This window comes from Diadema setosum, chromosome 16 (assembly GCF_964275005.1).
Source record: "Diadema setosum chromosome 16, eeDiaSeto1, whole genome shotgun sequence".
Lineage (NCBI taxonomy): Eukaryota > Metazoa > Echinodermata > Echinoidea > Diadematoida > Diadematidae > Diadema > Diadema setosum.
In genome coordinates, this window is record NC_092700.1 from 15,191,490 (window position 1) to 15,210,246 (window position 18,757).

Sequence of the window (18,757 nt, forward strand, 5' to 3'; positions counted from 1 at the left end):
TTTCGGCTGATAATACCGTCCATTATGCGAAAGATCAAATTCTGTAATCTTCAACTTATGTGTCGCCTATAACGATCTTTTTTTTTTCAATGTCATCTATGAAAATCCTTTTCAATCTCTCTGTCTCTTTAAGAGTAAAAGTGTCTGTGTCTGATGATCTGATTAACACGGGTCTGTGTTCTGTCTTTATGTGTAGTTAGGAACTATAGAGGGCAGTGTCACGCCCTCTCAGGGCTTGTCGAGTAAACTGAATCACCGCAAAGAGTAAAAAAGAGTCCAGAAGCTAGACTAGCGCGCACCTAGGAGCATGGATCACAGGATGATCCGAATATTTTTCCCCCTCATGACACTCATGATAGCTTATTTTGTGAAAAAGACGTTGCTGAACATAATCGTATAGTGTGCATGGATGTTGTTACAACGTGGAAAAACACATACACACAGTATGGCCAGGGAGGTGAGACGAAATCACCTCCCAGGTATGGCCCAGCACAACACACCTGCTTGAAGCAAAGTGATGGTACAAAAAAATGTATGTACCAGGGCCAACATCCCAGGACTAACATCGCACAACTAGGACAACAGTGTGACTATAAAGAGGTGGGGGGGGGGGGGGGTGGGAACTAACACACGCACACACACACACACGCACGCACACACACACACACAAACACACACAAAACATACCACATAATTTCATACACACACCTCACGATCGTACAGGTGTGTATGACCAGGGAGGTGGGCCACCTCCCTGGTTTGACTAGTCTCACTCATTAGAGCACCCTGGAAAATATTTAACAAAAGAACGTAACGATAAGGCGGGAGCCAAACAGTAATATTGGTAAAGAACGGTGAGAAACATTCCGCACTGATGTCAGCTGACTAAGGAGACGACTGCCCCTGAACGCGCTATATCTAAATCAGGAGATTCGTGCCATCGACAACAATGGCTTCGAGATTAGCTCTGTTCTTGCTCGCACTGACATCGTGCTCGTTACCGTTTGTGACATCGACTGACGCAGACGATGGCGGGCAACCCGTGGTCAAGACAGCCAGGGCGACGTTCCTCGGAGAGCGTCACGTAGTAGAGTCAAAGCAGCTGCCCGGCTTTCGGAAAACCGTAGCCGCCTACACGGGGATACCCTACGCGGAGCCACCGGTGGGGGATCTTCGCTTCGCCCGGCCCGTAGGGAAGAATGTGGAAGGAGAATTTGACGCCACTCGACCCCCTGTGGCGTGCTCTCAAGCCGAGAATCAGTTCTTACCGATCACTCTGGAAATGACGGAAGACTGTCTTCATTTGCATGTATTCGTACCTGAACCGAAGGTATGGGAAGTTGAAGATAACTTTTCTGAAAATCTAAAACCTACTCCACATGTAGCTTCATAGAGAACACTGTATTAAACCATTGTAGTTAACTTCCTCTTCTCAATGAAAGTTTGGAGGATAAGGTAATATAGAAATGCGTTTGATTTATATTGATTGAAGCCAAATCGGTTTGATGAACAGAGGTCTACAACAATATACATGTATCATAATCATTTTGTTGATTTTTTCCATCCAAGCAATTCAAGCGTCTTCCTATGTGATACCCCAACACTCCCTCCTTGAAATACTCATTTTGGATTTTCACACTCTCATTTATCACCTGCGTAAAACAGTCCCCTTACCATCGCTGCATGATACTCGTCACGTCACTTCAAATGCTGAAATTGTTTTTTAAGACGAAAAAGAAGTGATTATAATCGGGGGAGGTGGTTCAATGGAACTCTTTAGCAATCATTGAAGAAAAGACAAATTTCTGCTCTTACTGATTAAAAATATAGTGCATTTTATTATTTCACTTCAATGGCAGCCCGAATCTCAAGCTGTCTTGTTTTGGATCCACGGTGGTGGATACCACATCGGGGCCCCGCTAGAAAAGTTGGCTCATGCACTCCCACTCCCAGCTCTTGGCGACGTCATCGTTGTCGCCATCAACTACCGTCTCGGCGTGCTTGGTTTCCTAGCCACAGGTACTGTCTTTTTCTCACGACCGGACGCAAGCCTTGCATTCTCTACAAGAAATTTAGCAACATTTAACATGATTTTCCCCTGGGTTAACTTACAAGAAGTATGTGCAGTCCACATCAGGTAACTTATTTACGAAGTTCCTAACTTGATAATTCGGCCCCATGAAAGATAAAAACACACAATAATTCAAAAAAAAAAATACATAGAATACAAATTTAGAATGATGAACCTACCTTTTAGTAGGTAAAACTGTCACTGTTTTATGGCAACATAATTAGGCCTACGTATCTCATAAGTTCTCTCAAAACCCTCATTTGGTTTTCATAAAACCTCTTCTTTAATTGATTTTGTTTCATCAAACGCAAGATAAGTATGATGAAGAATTACTCTGAAAAAAAAAAAAAAACTATTTTATTTGCATTCAATTGAGACGTTCCAGCTTTCTCTTTGCACTGAGACACGAATGTACCGCAAGCTAAATAGCTCCTGGCATGGCATAGAATTATGACCTCATCATGTTTTCGTTTTCTTCTCTTTTGGTGTGGTTCTTTTTTTTTATGGGAATTCAGAAAATGATGAAATTCCAGCAAACCTTGGACTGCTCGACCAGCGTCAAGCTCTTCTGTGGGTCAAAGAAAACATCGCTGGTAAGGTCACCCCATCACCTTTGTCATTTATATCAGAGTTCAAATTCTGTGTTTCTCCTCCCTTGAATTTGTTTTTCTTCTGTCCGCTTCCTTTGCATTTCTGTTTACGACTCCATCCCAGCCCTTTTTTTTTCTTCTCCCTTCACATTATTTGACGTGTTGTTATATGTACTGTTTTTTCTCACAATACCCTATATACACTTTGCTGTACAGTTGTGCGAATAATGATTGTACTCAAGCATGAATGTCATACATGTTGTACTTCTTTCTGAAGATTTCCTATCAAACATGTCAAAGGTGATCTGGTCACTACCCCTGATTGCACGCTGACTTTTTGGAGTTCCCAGGCCTCTTCAAAGTATCTGCTGAACTTTTGTTTGACACGTCACAAACTTACGGCTCGCAGGAACTCTTACTGAGAAAAACAACACAGTACTCACCTCCTCTTCAGTAGGCATCACATAACACTTTCCTTTTATTGTTCTCTACATCACTGTACGAATATTGCACGACTATATGTATAGTGCTATGGGTTGAGGCTTTCTTCGATTGGTTTAAGTACCTTTTAGGTACCTCAACCCCGAAGCTTGACCCCTCGTGACCTCACGTGCGTTGGCCTATCACATGTAAATACATCGAAGTTAGTATTAAAGACGCTGGTGCTTCTAGTGACAAAATTTAAAGAAAAAAAATGTAACTCGAGGATCTGTTCATTTGCCTCTTCCATGTCACAACACAATAGAACATTATAAACAAGCAAATTCCATTATCTCATCCTAAATTGCACGCATGGTTAATAGGCATTGGTGAAGACTAAGAAAATTCTAACTATATCTGTACTGTATAATTACTAATGCTTCCCCAAATGAATATATCCTTTCGAGGAGAAAAGAACCACGGGTTCAAGGGGAACGCAAGGGATGCAGGAGTAAAATCACTGCCCATTATGGGGAACATTTTGGCCATGCCCTTATTTTCCGAAGATTGTAAAGGTGTTAGGACTGAGAAAAAAAAGCCATCTTAAATCCTTATCGGTCAGTTTTCTTCTAGAAGTGACTTTCAGCTTCATGTTCAAGTTAAGCTAGATAAAGGGAGTGGAATCAGACAAGTAATTAGAACATCATGAAAGTGTCATTAACGTCGGACAGAAGACAAAAAGTTCCATAATTTATAAGTCCACAACATTATACAGAAAAAAAAATGGCATCGGTGAAATATATTAGGTTATACTAGGTGAATGCAACTTATACCGCGATTAATTCATCACCTTGCAACTGTTCCATGTTATGTCTTTGAAGACAAATGTGACAAACATAAAGTTCTGGAACATGATCCAGCAGGCAGATCGAGGCCTCTAATACTCAAATAAAATTTTAAATTGCTGAGACATTATGCAAACATTTGAGGCCAAAAGTGCAATTCATTCTCTTTTGTTTCATTACAATGTGTAAAAATGATTGGAAAGCTGTTGCATAGATCAATCGGCGAACACATTCAGGAGATTTATTTAGGAGAATTCTCATATATATACATTTTGATGATTAACAGGTTGTGGCCAACGTCATAATAACTCGAGAAATTTCCACTATTCTGCTTTATTTGACTCCATTTACTTGCGTTTACGTGAACAGGAAATGGAATATCACATTAGCCGTGAACGTTCCTCAGAGCAAACAGTGCACATGATTCTGGTTAGCCGCAAAAGATACTTTGAATGTGATGTACAGGATTCTATCTCCTTGTTCAAAAACATGACAATTGATAAATCTACTGGCATTCTAAGGCATCAATAAACTCTCATGTAACGGCGAAATCTTCACTTTAGGACGGATATGTCGATAACGTCGTTAAAGTTATCACGGCGGTTATTTCATGTTTTGTTCTAAAATCTCAGACTTTTGAAGGAATATCTCTCGCTACCTCTGCCCTTGCTATTAGCCATTGGCCGAATTTTATGAATGATATGAGACATAGAAATCAGAGCATGGTAACACATACCTTCTTTTGAACATGTAATCACACGATGCGATCCAATACAGATCATGGAGCAGGTAAATGAATAAAATTTGATACTTTGAACGAAGGAATGAAAGCAGTTAACGTTATTCTAAAACTATTAGTGAACTACCCCGAAATATTGTACATGCTTAAGATTCCCCGTCAAGCTTTTTATTTCCCAATTGCACTCTGTTTGGAAATTGATGGTGGTGAATATGAGCCTGTTTTGACGTTGCCTGGTTACGGCCAGTTTATAATATGGAATAGTGTTTGAGCACACAGCAAAATTCACCGAAAATAACTGTCTTTAGAATATCGATTTCTATCTCTATAACAATAAGCCACATCAGCCATGAGAATAAATGAGGTAACTGACATATTGTTCTCATGAATCATGAAGAGTGGTGTGAATAAAAACAGGAGAGAGTGCCGAAAATTATCTTACATACATAGAACATGTCCAACAGCGTGATATTGTTCATCAAAATACATTTCATATTCATCCGAGTGACGTTGTCATGTTTAAGAAGATTTCATGACCATTGGCATCATGCATGATAATCATATCCCATTCTATTGCGTTATCTGAGTTTGCGTCATTATACTAAATATAGTTCAATGACATATCCACACATGGTAAACAGTACACGAGTTCAAGACTTATAAAGGTGCGGTTTACTTAGTATCTTTTCTGCACGCTTTTCTATGCTTATCAGGTGGTCTATCATTATGACCATGTAAGGTAAAAGCAAGGAAGGTGCAAGCGTATGAATGCATAATTAATTCTATTTTGCTCGAATACCCTTCGACCATTCATCATATATAGGCCTACATCGGATAGGCCTACATGGGTATGTAGTGATGAAGTCCTGTAAGTTTAGCACGTGGCTTGCCTTATAGTCACTCAGACCATGGGACCTACTTAGGCGCTATTCAATGTACGTGCACAAATAAAGGGACCCAATGTTTGCAAAGCCATATAAGGGCAATTTCGTGCAGCAGCAAGATCCTTGTAGGGATAACAAACATGCAACCCAGCTCACAGCAAATAGAGTTCAACAGGGCTTTCCGGGGACCCTTTGGTCAGAGTCCAATGTCTCATGAAGTGAGCACTCCTCTTCGTGTCCACGAAATACCGGACTTCCCAATTTATTTGGTATGGAATTTGGTTGAGCTCTATGATTGCCTGTCCATGCAAACACAATTTAGCATGCATTTGTCTTTATCATTGCAATCAAGCTGAAACGTCAGATATCAGAGAAAAATTGATATACGTTCAATTTGAGTATTTTGATTGCACATATATGAATACGCTCAAAAGTAGAGAATCGTGAGATCATGATCATGAAGTCATTCTGAACTCTCAATCATGGAAAGTAGCTCAACATTCATATCTTTATCGGTGTTAGAACTCGAATAGGGGTGGAAATCTGGCACGTTCAATACCGCTGTCTTTACGGAAACTATCAAATTTCATTAATACGGCCGGAGCTCGTAAACAAGGCCTCCACGTTTAATACGGGATGCTTGTAGGAGATCATGGTTAGTTGCGATGCTCAATAATAGAACGGCTCACTAACAGAGCTGTAGTATTGTACAGGACACCCTGGATAGATGGAACTATGAATGTTATTGCTTCTCTGTACATTTTGAACGACCTTACATGTACTTAAAACGACAACAGAGTACACGAGTATGTGGTATAAAGAGGCGTCACTTCCACCCCCTCCACACCCCATGCCCCTCTCTTTTAGACTGTACAAATGCAAATGACAAGGTCATTTCAAACGTCAATGTCATCGTCACTTTTATTTCTAAAGTTTCCTGTTTGACGTTCATCGTTATTCATTATTTACAGATCTAAAGTGGCCAGATATCACACGAGATTGTAACGTATCGTAACAGGGAACATTTGCGCGAGACACAGTTACACGGATTACCGCACCGTGCCAGACTGCATGAAAGATTGCCTGGTGTGATATGAACTTACTGAACAATGTCATCACATATTTGGCGTTGGTTTTCTATTTTTCGTCTAACTGTCACTGGACATTCAGTCTGAAGAATTTGACAAGCAGTTTTGAAATTCTTATCTCATTGCAGGAATGTGTATAATGAGCCATGTAACGGAGAGGTTAACCCTATAAAGCCCAAGGGGAGGGGGGGGGGCACATTGTGCCCCCCTCCCATATTTTCGTTTGCCGCTCCTATACCCTTTACCCGATTTCAACCAAATTTGGTGACTTTTCCTAAAATCTTATTTTTTAAAATTTTTATTTTATATCACATTTTTATATATAATTTAGCTATGTCCGATATTGCTGGTTGTCATGATGGCAACTATAAACTGACAACCATGTTCGTCAGATTTTGCATGATGTTCTGTTCCAATTTCAGTTAACAGTATAATAATGGATGAAATGGGGTTTTTCTTGGCTGTAATTTGCTGAAGAACCAAAGGGTGAAGGAATTATGGTTGTGAATTACCCTGAAATGGTTTTCTTATTATTTCCTTTATTTTCTATACGACATAGGCATCAAACAATAGATATAATAAAAATAATTGAAAATACAGCATTTTCCAAAGACTACCCTTTTATTTTGTGTTATTTTCACACAAGCTGTGCCTGTAATATCATTTGTTTATCATATTATCAATCTGCAAACTCAAAATTACAATATTTTGGAAATATGAAATGCAATACCAATATATGTATTCATTCCAAGCAATACATTATAGGTTTTATATATTTCTTTATATTGTAATGAAAAGCGCCCCCATGTGTTGACCTTGAGAAATTTCAACCATAACAAACAGTGAAGGCTGACTTGCTTTTCCTTTGTGGTAAATATGAAAATGATTGATATTTAAAAAAAAAGATATATACTGGGGATAAAGAAATAAACAGAAAAAAACATGATTTTAGCGTATTTCCTATGTATTTCTTTATATTTTGGTAAACAGCGCCCTCAGTGGATGACCTTGAGAAAGTTCAAATGTTGGGTAATGTAGAGTACGAGTTGCTCTACCCATGTGCCAAGTATGACGGTCATACATCATATAATAAAGAAGTTATATGGGGGGGGGGGCACAATGTGCCCCCCCCCCCCCTTGGGCCTGGCAGGGGTCAACATAGCTTGGGCTTTATAGGGTTAAGACTGCAACCCCGCTCCACGCAGACAATTTTGGTTAAAAACGCATCAACAACAGCAACAACAACAACAACAACAACAACAACAGCAACAACAACAAGTATCATCACTCTAATTAATACGAACTGTCTGAGTGTTCTGAACCCAGATCCCGGTTTGGGTCCCCAGTCCCCAGTATCTCTCCCACTTGGACTGGTCAGTGTCACACTCCGAAAGGACGTTTTACAGCCACGGTGTATTATTTGGTGCAATTTACCTCACACACTGCCATTAAAAAAAAAAAAAAAAAAATGTAAGATAGCGGAAATTCATCCGTAACCTTTTCCAGTAGCAAGATACACCGTTTAATGTTTTATGATTATATTTGTGGCTTACATTCATTCTAAACGATTACAAGTGAAATAAAAATAAGAACATAATGCAGAGTCTAGAAATGAATAGGACATTACTTCAAGAAACTATCGAATGAACTTTATTCCCCAGGGTAGCAAGGAAGCCTGTTAAAAGCGCAGCTAAGCACAGGTTGAAGAACGCTGTAAATGCCACAATGCGTGCAATGAGTAATCAAAATTTGGCTGTATCGCCTTGTTTGGTTTGTTCAATCATATTGTTGACATATATCTACAGACTGTATGTATTTCAGGTTGAAGAGAAACACTGTGATTAAATGCTATACAAATACTCCTGACACGGTCAAAGTACAAAACTTGCCAGGTCAGACTGTCTGATACAGCGCACTTTTGTAGCATTTTTACAAGCACTTTATGTGACATATAATTGATAAAAAATCACACGGACTTTTTTTTTCAATAATATTTATTTTTTGACTTTCAAATCAATACAAGACACACTTGTATGATATTATCAGATGATGCCGCTGTGCAAACAGAAAAGTTACACATTCTTATTTACTCAAATACCCAGGAGGTAGAACCTTTTTTGAATCAGCAATACTTTCATAAAAATTGAAATTAAACTTGATATTTCTACATGTGGCATTCCAGTCATCAAGAAATTATCATTGAAAACAAAGAAAAAAAACCCGAAACAAGCACAATAATACAGCAAAACAGAGTGTCATCATCTTATAGATTTGCCCTCCCCCCCCCAAAAAAAAAAGAAAAAAATATTGACAGATGTCATCCATTCAGTTCGACATTTATTGTTCCTTCACGATAGCCCTCAAACTTGGAAAAAGTTCAACTTGTCATTGTCATTCATGTACTCAGTCATGCATGGTATTTGTCAACATAATTAGGTATTAATGGAAACAGGAAGGGTTCTCCTTTCCTCGCAACTGACGTTATGCTCTCCGTAGCTCACAGTCATCAACAGTAGCCCTCCAATGTTAAAGTACTTTTTTTTTTTTTCATACCAGGTTATACCCAAGGTGATTTGCTAATTGTATGCGACTTTCCCCATTCTTATAAGTGTGACTTTTATCATATCAATAAGAGTAGATTAATGCTCTCTAAATCTGCTTTTCTCCACACCATGAAAAGATTATAGAGAGAATATTTTTCTTCTTTTTGTCTATTTCAGCTTTTGGCGGAGACCCCAATAGAGTGACAATCTTCGGTGAGAGTGCGGGCTCCGGGAGCGTAGCCCTCCAGATACTCTCGCCAATGAGTGCTGGTCTGTTTAGTGGGGCTATCATGCAGGTGAGTGTAGTGCTACCAGGTTAAGGTAGCATTCTAGATTTGTGGCGATATATCGGATTAGACATTCATACGATGAGTGTGTGGACATTTGTTGATTAATTATATTCTGCTCAGCTCTTTCTTTCGTACACATCGATTTCATAGTCAAACCAATTTTTTTTTTTCAACCGTATATTATTTTCTAGCACACATTTGATAAAAATCGATATTTATGTAAAGTGTATTGTTCAATAGGCCTCATACATACCTATATGCCTATGATTATAGAAAGAGAGAGAGAGAGAGAGAGAGAAGGACGGAGAGAAAGACGGATAGACAGACACACACATATGTGTGTGCGTAAGTATGCGCGCAACTTGTGGTGGTGATGGGGGCGGTGTGTGTGTTTGTTTGTGTGTATTATGCCGATAAGTATCAACATGCATGAATATGGTCTTTAGGGCTACTTTGTATATCTATGACTATTTGGCTGAAGTAAATATTGTAAACACAAGCGAGGTGGATGCGGTTCTCTCATCGTTCTTTCAGGTTTTCGACCGTTTTAGTCCTGTATGCCCTTTTTCCATTTTGTTGGTCTTCGAAAATGTGATTACTATGAACAATCATTGACATTTCAGGCCAAAAACAAACAAACAACAAACAGACACAACAAGAAAAAGAAAAAGAAGAAGTGACGAGACAAATTTGTATAGATTCTGCAACGTAATTCTTTTTTTTTTCTCCATTTCTTCATTTCTGTCAGAGCGGCGCTCTCGCTCTTTGGAGCAACTTCCCGGACAAGGCCACAGGGGTTTACCTCACCACGCAAATTGCTGCAGAAGTCGGATGTGACGTCACATCATCCAAGGCGATGGCCGAGTGTCTACGCAGCAAGCCGTTTGAAGAGCTCAAAGCCGTGCAGGAAAATGTAAGGACTTTAATATTTTCTCTTTCCGTCCTTTTATTTTTTACAGAACGTCACCCTGATGGGACTATGAGTTGATGTCGGGCCACCAAACTTACAAAAAGTTGCCTTTTTGTGGTCCGAGCGAGCACCCGAGATTGAAAATGGATTACGGGTGTTATTATTTCATTTTAATGTCGAACCATTACCATTAGGGTCAAATTTAACGATTTAGTGGCTTGATCGAGCTAACAGCGAGAAAACAACGACAAAAAAAAAAAAGAAGAAGAAAAAAAAAAAAAAAACGTCAGAGCTGAGTTCGGCTATTTATCAATGTTTATTATGACATGTACGCGTCGGTATGTTTGAAATGCGTAATGAAGGTGTTCCCTTTCGAAAACTCAGATGATACGCAGTGAAAACATCCCCGTGCTGAAATATTTGAAGGAAGAGAAGGATTCTTTGTATGTCTCTGAAAGAACAAAATGATATTCAATTTTTATCACAACACATTACGAAGCCAGAAATCGATAACTGCACATTTGGGTGGAGTTTAGAACGTTTTCGCTCTTTTTACTTCAGGTGTTGTTGTTTTTTATCGCCAGATTCCATAGATACAGCGCCCTATGAAGCAGATTCGGTACCATATGTACTGTACTATATTCTGTAACACCCCCCCCCCCCCCCGTATACAGACAACTTTCGAAATTGCTCGCTACATGGTCTTGCCTGTGCCCGACGGCGAGTTTTTACCGAAAAGCCCCGCTGAACTGGCGGCCGAGGGGGCCTTCAATAAGGTCAACATCATCAGCGGCTGCCTGAGTGAAGAGGGAGACGTGATGGCCAACGGCGTAATGTTCGGCCAGGACCCCGATGTCAAGCCGTCTGTGAATGAGACCGTGTTCAAGGTCATGCTCGCAACCATGTACCAGATGACTGAGCCAGTGGTCCAGGATATGGCAAAGTTTGTCTACTGCAATGACGAAATGGTGAGGATTGAAATCTTGGTGTTGACTGCCAGTTTGTTTGTCCGTGTGTCTGTCGGGAGGTTGTTTGTTTGTCTATCTTTCTTTCTATCTTACTCACATTTTCATTCTATACTGTATCTGTCTATCTATCTTTCCATCTATTAGTGTGTGCATCTTTTATACTCATCGTATGACATCAAATATATTGAAGCAAAAGACGGAATGCATATTGATAATATGATTTTATTGAATACTGATTGGGAATGATAGCGACATTAGATTTCACAAACCAAAAAAAAAAGTTTCTGTTTGTTTGTTTGTTTTTTACTTATTGTTACCAGTAAGACTTCATACACGTGCACCAATTATTCTTTGATAAAGAATAGAAACCAATTGATTAATGATATTATCAATTGGGAAATAGATCTCTGTTAAACTGAAACGGCCAACACCTACGTTATGGATCGACAGAATCCGAGATGATTGATGTCTCACACAAGAATCCAATTTTATCATTTTACAAAATATGACAGTCAGAACATCTGATTCATAATAAATTACACTGAATAGAACTGATGCATAGTAAAGGGGTACTGAACAAGCTGAAAGGTCAAAGATTTTTTTTTTTTCAGGTGTAAGTCGATATGTAGGAAAGAACAGTGGCAATACAGTGTCAAGAAAGGGTAGAAGTATGTAGACAATAACAAGTATTTCATACATGAACGTAGTAGTAGTAGTAGTTGAAGTAGAAGTGAACGATGAAAGGTCAAGTTCAAAGGTCACTACGTCGAAATTACATTCTAGAGCCATAACTTCAGCTAAGAATATTCATCGGTATTGTTATCTGGTTGGGATATGAATAAATCAACAATGAATTGTTTGAAACGGCAAAGGTGATAGGTCTAAGGATAACAATCACAGAAAATTAATTTGAATGAAATTTCTTCATCGTATAAGCCTGCTAGTGGAAGTGTAAAGATAATCCGAATTGAATTGTACAGAATTTATTATTGATAATTAGTAATTTTTTCAAGAAATTCAAATTGGTCCCAAGTCCAGTGTGCGCAACGGTGGAAATTCCCTGGTTGTCTTTGTGTACATTCCCTTTTACGTAGCTTGTTTCCGACGCAGTTTACCGGCATTTATGTTTTTTTTTTTTCATTTTAAGTGATTTCCTCTAATTACGTGCACATGTTTGTAAATCATTACTGTGAGTTACTGCCTACAGAGAAGTAGTTGTCTCAAGAGGTTTAATTCACAATCCTTTTCGCTAGCCACGGTACACATAGTTGCTGTTCTATTTTTTTATTCTTGCAACTTTTTAAGTTGTGATGTTCACTCTTCTACCTCAACACCTGCTTACTTTACAGCTCTCAAACCCGGAAGCTAACTTCATTGACCCCTTATGTGATATGGCGGGAGACAGCTTTTTTCTGTGCCCTGCTTTCTCTTACGCGAGGCAACTGAGTGCGGCTGGTCTCAACGTCTACTCATACGTCATGACCCATCGGCCGAGCCACTCCATCTGGGGTCGCAACAAGACGTGGATGGGCGCCACGCACGGCGAGGATATCGCCTACGTCTTTGGGTCTCCCTTCGGGGTGGATAGCGAGGACAAGGAAGCGGACTATTTCCTGATTGGTCGCTTCACCGAAGATGAGGTCGAAATATCCCGGCAGATCATCAAGTACTGGTCAAACTTTGCCAAGACAGGGTAGGCTTTGATTCTTGGTACTTCAACATTTTACCTTCGTGATGCCAAATAACATATGAGGGCTATATTTTTTAATGATGCCTGCATGACATCAGGCATATGAAGATCCAGACATGACGTCCATTTAGTGCAAACAGTTTTTCTTCATGTTTATAAAGTCAGCATAATGAAAACTGGTACTTTTGATGTGTAAAGAGCAAAACAAAAACAATTTACTGGAAGGCATATCACATGACGAAAGAAACTGCAACATTGAAATCCCTCCAAAAGAGAAAAGGAAAAAAATCATACAAAAAACTCACCGCACCTCTTATCGAACCTAAAATCACTTGGTCTCGTTTCCTTAATTCGACAGAATTGTAAGTCCCAGGAGATTTCAAAGAATGTGTGAACAGAACTGATTACATGTACATACAATAGAATGCTTGAACACAGCCAAAATACTGCTGAGTATAAGATTGCTTGATCATAATTTGGCGTTTTACTGTATTCACCAATTTAGTCTTCTGTTCGTACCATCACTTCTTTTGTCGTTTCAGTGATCCTAATTCAGGATCCGACGATGAGAAGTATCCAACATGGCCCAAGTACCAGGCCGACGCACCGGTGTACAAAGAGTTGGCCCGCTCCTTCGAAACACATACTGGAACTATGTTTGGCAAACGATGCTACTTCCTCGAAAAAGTGCTACCCAGTCTTATACAGAATTCAGGTAATTAAAAACAAGTTTTCAAACAATTAAAATCAACGAATATCAAACTTTGATAATTATCATTTCGTAGTTGGAATTGCTATGGAATTGGAATTTGCTTTAATGATAGAGTCTGAGAGATGGAAGTGGCAAAATATTGGAAAATGCTCGAAATATTTGTTCATTGATGATATTCTATTTATCTGAACTACGCATGCTTTTATTTGGATTCCAACGTTTCAGCACAACGCTCCTTGTACTGAGTGATGTCTAGGTTAAGATGTTGTAATCTTGGACAATGTCCTTTGTTGAGGATATAATGCTTTGCTCAGTCGTAGAAAAAAAAATAGTTATGTACTTGCTGCCTTTTGCCTTTTGCCGGAGTAGGGTAAAGATCCTAACGTTGCCAAATTTATAGTATGTAGTACTATGGTCCTAACATTGATGCAGCGATCCTTCACTGAGACCTGAAATCCACACATCTGCTTGGGTCTGTGATAATTACTGAAATTCAGTGATAAGTAAAAGTTGAATATTAACCTTGTATACTGCAATACGTTTCAAAGATCTAAACGCTGTAACTTTACCCGTGCTGGACAGTCTAATAATGGTGGGTATAAATAGTGAACGATCACGAGTGCGATGGTACAACAACGAGGTAAAAGATAAAGGCGCTCTATTCCAATTCTGCGTTTGTTTTTATCACAGCTGAAATGGCTCGTCTGAAGGCTCTGTTGGAAGAGAAGGTCAATGCAGACAGCAGCAAAACCTGCGAAGATCCAGACAACTGTCCCGAGAACTAGAACGTCGGAAAGAGACAAGACTAGGATCAACGTGACGCATCAGAGAACACGGGCTTCCGAGATATAGTATCGTAATCATATATCGTATGTGAGTTAACGGAGAATAAAATACAAACAAGTACCCGTCACAGATTCAAATAATTTGGCGAGAATTAATGTTGTAGATTCTGATCTTGTTTAGCTTCTCAGTGCCTTGTAGTAATGGTTGTCATGACAACCCAGGTCATCTTTACTGACTCGAGATTTCAATCGATCAGATTTTTCTTGAGTTTGATCATTGTTGGAGTCCCACACATCTTAATTGTGATCATTTTCAAAGAAATATAAAGATAAAATTATAATTTCAATTTACTCATCGCGGCTTTCCCTATGCAATTTCTTCGAGCAAAAAAAAAAAAAAAAAAGAAAGAAAAAAAAACCTTTTCTACAATAATGACTGATATTCCAAATGGGTTACATGAGGCGTATATCCACTCTTTATCTGATTGCGTTTGCATTATCTTGGCTACTTGATTTTGGTAAGAGGGAGAACGTATGAACACATTGTCAGTAATTTACATTAGATACAGATCCTGTAACATGTTTCCTTAGTAACAAACATTTGACCTATCTCACTTTAAAATGCATATTGTAAGCGAGAGATGGATCTCAATAATTATTATGAATACTCCCTGAAACGAATACACGATATCCACGTACAAATTGTTTGTTACAAAATGACGAGACGATTTTTGACACATCGGTAGAAAAATGTCAGAATTACGTATTTTGTGGGATTTTACTAACATGGAGGCCTATGGAGCATTCGTGTTTTTTTTTTTATTTTTTATCACCGTATATTCTTTGTACCGTGTGAGCACCATCTGAGATCATGCAATAAATTATTTTGAATCGAATGTATAACAATGTATGTGTATAATAATGTTCTTTGATAAAGACATCGATTTATCGAATGTATGCTACTTTCAGGCAAAGATTACATTTTATGAAATTGTGTTGATGGCAATGCCAAATGGATATCAAATATACTAATCAATACCTTCCTATTTCTTCCTTTTCTTTTTTTTTTCCGAGGTGTTTTGCATACGCCTAGGGCAGATATGTAGCAGAAAATTGGTCGAGATGCTTACATCCGGCGGAAAGTATGAAATTTTGCATATAGGGGTATTTTGGGGCGCTGATTTCAAATATTGCCGTATCCAAGAGATCTAACCACGGGGTCGGCCGCCATTTTGAATTGCAATATGGCCGCCATCACAAAACAAATTTAAATATCCGTACCTTCAGTTCTGAATGACCTGTTGCGCCAAAATTTGGTACACATGAGCGTTTTGACATATTGAATGTGATGACATTGATTTGAAGTGTCTGACAAACAGCGAATGGCCGGTTTTTTGAATTTCAATATGGCCGCCTCGACGAAATATTCAAAATTCCTATCTCGATTTCTAAGTGGTAAGTGACGCCGAAATTAGGTGTAAACAAGTATTTTAACATACTGAGTTAAGATATTAACAAATGTGATGTGTCTGACAAACGCAATGCCTGCTATTTTGAATTCCAATGTGGCTACGAAGGCAAACATCACGACTAACATTCACGGGCATGTCAAAAAGTGCAGCAAGTAGGAAGCAAACTGCACCTTTCACTGACGTCACAATGTAAATACAGCAGCGCGTATTCAATCAGTTACAAACGCGCGCTCAATCAGGTAGCCTAATTTACAAACCCAAACACTCCAACAGGGCAACTATGTATAAAAATTCAAATTGGTTGCCGTCCAGCTTGTCAGACATATCAAATAAGTCTGTTATTAAAGTCATCATATCACCTTGCTTTTACGTATCAAATTCTAATGGATTATGTCATTCAGAACTGAAGATAGGGATCTTTGACGGCGGCCATATTGGAATACAAAATGGCGACCGACCCCGTGACCAGATCTCTTGGATCCGGCAATATTTGAAATCAGCGCCTCAAAATACCCCTATACGCAAAATTACATACTTTCCGCCGGATTTGGGCATCTTTTTCACATATCTGCCCCACTAATACAGTTAGTGGAATTGTGTTACATCTTTGTTATTGCGACTTTTCATTAAGCTAAAAGTGAAATGTATTTCCTTATTCCGAAGTTCCGTTATTCCGTAACAGGCATATGCTCTATGAGGTATTCGTAAATCCGAAAATGAAATAAGGTTCCGAAAAAAATCCGAAAATGCAGAAGAAGAAGGAAGAAAAAACAAAAACAAAAAACAAGTGCGCACCAGCAAACCTTAGGAAAACCGAGTCTTATTCAAATTTTTGGATCAACGAAATTGCGGAATAATTAACCTAGTTTCATTATAGAATTAACGAACTTTATTTCATTTTCGGAATTACGAACTTCCGGAATGGCGAATCTATGGAATAACGAACTGCAACCGGAATATATTGGTAGTATATTATAGAAATGATGAGTGTATATGAATAAAATGGACAGAATATGGTTCATGAGATGAAAGATAAAAATTAATGATCCATTCAACGAGGGGCAACAGAGTTGAATGGATCATTCATCTTTCACCTTATGAAATACATGTATTCTGTCCATTGCATGAAAGAAACAAAAATGTGTGTGTTTTTTTTTTTTTTTGGTATAACACCTGAAAAGGATCATTATCATTCGAGGTTTTATGAATTTAGAAACAAGAGGAAAGTGACAAAATTTCAATAAGCGTCACCAATCTCATGTACACTGCAAACGCAAGGGTTTTAAGTACGTAGTGAGTTGGGCTCTCGGCGTGCGTGCAATGGGGCAAATCGTATGGATCCAAGATTGCAAGGCAAAATGGAGCCTCAATTTTATGAATGATGACGCAAAAGTATAGACGGACAAATGATCAATATCAGACAAGCAATCAAATGACAAGGATCTATTTAGGTGTTATATAAAATACAACATAGTCTATAAATCTAATACATTCAACAAAGTCTGCCTCTCATCAATTAGACTATATAGCTATGAGAGAAATCTTATTGCCCAACCTAGCTACCAATGGGTCTTCGGGCTCGTTTAACCGGTGAACAACAACAACATCATCATAAACATTATTATCATTATTAGTATAATAATAATAATAATAATAATAATAATAATAATAATAATAATAATAATTATTATTATTATTATTATTATCATTATTATTATAATAATTATTGTTATTATTATTATTATCATTAACAACAACAACATCAACGAACATCAGATACAAGACGAAGAAGGAGAAAAAGAACAACAATTAGAAGAAGATTAGCAACAAAAGTATGGAATGAGTAGATCACATTGCGAAAGTAGGTTTGATGTAGACGACAGAGGGAGGAGGCAACTTTCGTTACCCGAAAAAAAAAAACACCCTTGCAAATAATCGCTATGTCTTTTCATGCCTTTCATCTCGGCTAAGCAAAGTGAGCAAAGAGACATATGCATAATAACTGCATGGTGTGCGTGTAGAACTGTCCCTTTTACACATTGTGCACTGGACTTGTATTGTCGCTGCCTGGTATTTTGTGTATATATTTTATCTCCTATAATATGGCGACCAGGGATGAGATCTCATAGCATTGTGTCCAGTGGAAAAGGCGCTTTATAAATGCTTATACAGTATTATTGTTATTATTTTTATTATTATTATTATTGTTATCATTATTATTATTATCATTATAATAATAATAATAATAATAATAATAATAATAATAATTATTATTATTATTATTATTATTACTATTATTATTATTGTTATTGTTATTATTATTATTATTATTATTATTATTATTATTGTTATTATTATTATTATTATTATTATTATTATTATTATTATTATTAAACGTACAAAAAAAAAAAAGGATTCCCACGTGGTTTATACGATTTCATTTACCCGAACAATAACACAGCTGTTATGAGAATAAGAGTCAAAGAACCAGTTTGTAGTCATAAACAGAGCATGGTCTTCCCGAGCGCATGTGACTCCACCCAGGAGTATAAATGGGTACCCGGTAGGATGGAAAGCTTATGTTGGTTGATAAGCATGTGCGCGCCTGTAAAAATGGCTGCGACTGGCTGGAATGCTCCCCAGGGAGTGGAGAATGAGCACTGTTAGTGCTGGTTGAGTATCCAGTGACCGGGGTAATAATAGTCTGTAAAGCGCATTGAAACCCTGAAGTGTGTGAAATGCGCTATATA

The 18,757-nt window shown here is 38.2% G+C and overlaps 1 protein-coding gene across 1 annotated transcript; it reads left to right on the forward strand.

Moving 5' to 3' along the window:
- The first annotated feature begins 949 nt into the window (after positions 1-949).
- LOC140239602 (acetylcholinesterase-like) lies at positions 950-14,910 on the forward strand. Its single transcript, XM_072319432.1, has 9 exons — positions 950-1,330; positions 1,860-2,019; positions 2,587-2,664; positions 9,358-9,476; positions 10,219-10,383; positions 11,055-11,348; positions 12,698-13,041; positions 13,581-13,753; positions 14,441-14,910. Exons 1-9 carry the CDS (start codon positions 950-952, stop codon positions 14,533-14,535), a joined length of 1,809 nt encoding a protein of 602 aa, XP_072175533.1. The 3' UTR covers positions 14,536-14,910.
- The last annotated feature ends 3,847 nt before the right edge of the window (positions 14,911-18,757 follow it).

Bases quoted from the DNA above. Each gene is read 5' to 3' on its own strand.
- LOC140239602 (XM_072319432.1), top strand. From the start codon at position 950: ATGGCTTCGAGATTAGCTCTGTTCTTGCTCGCACTGACATCGTGCTCG. The intron at 1,331-1,859 runs GTATGGGAAGTT...CTTCAATGGCAG, and splicing joins TATTCGTACCTGAACCGAAG to CCCGAATCTCAAGCTGTCTT. The intron at 10,384-11,054 runs GTAAGGACTTTA...CCCCGTATACAG, and splicing joins TCAAAGCCGTGCAGGAAAAT to ACAACTTTCGAAATTGCTCG.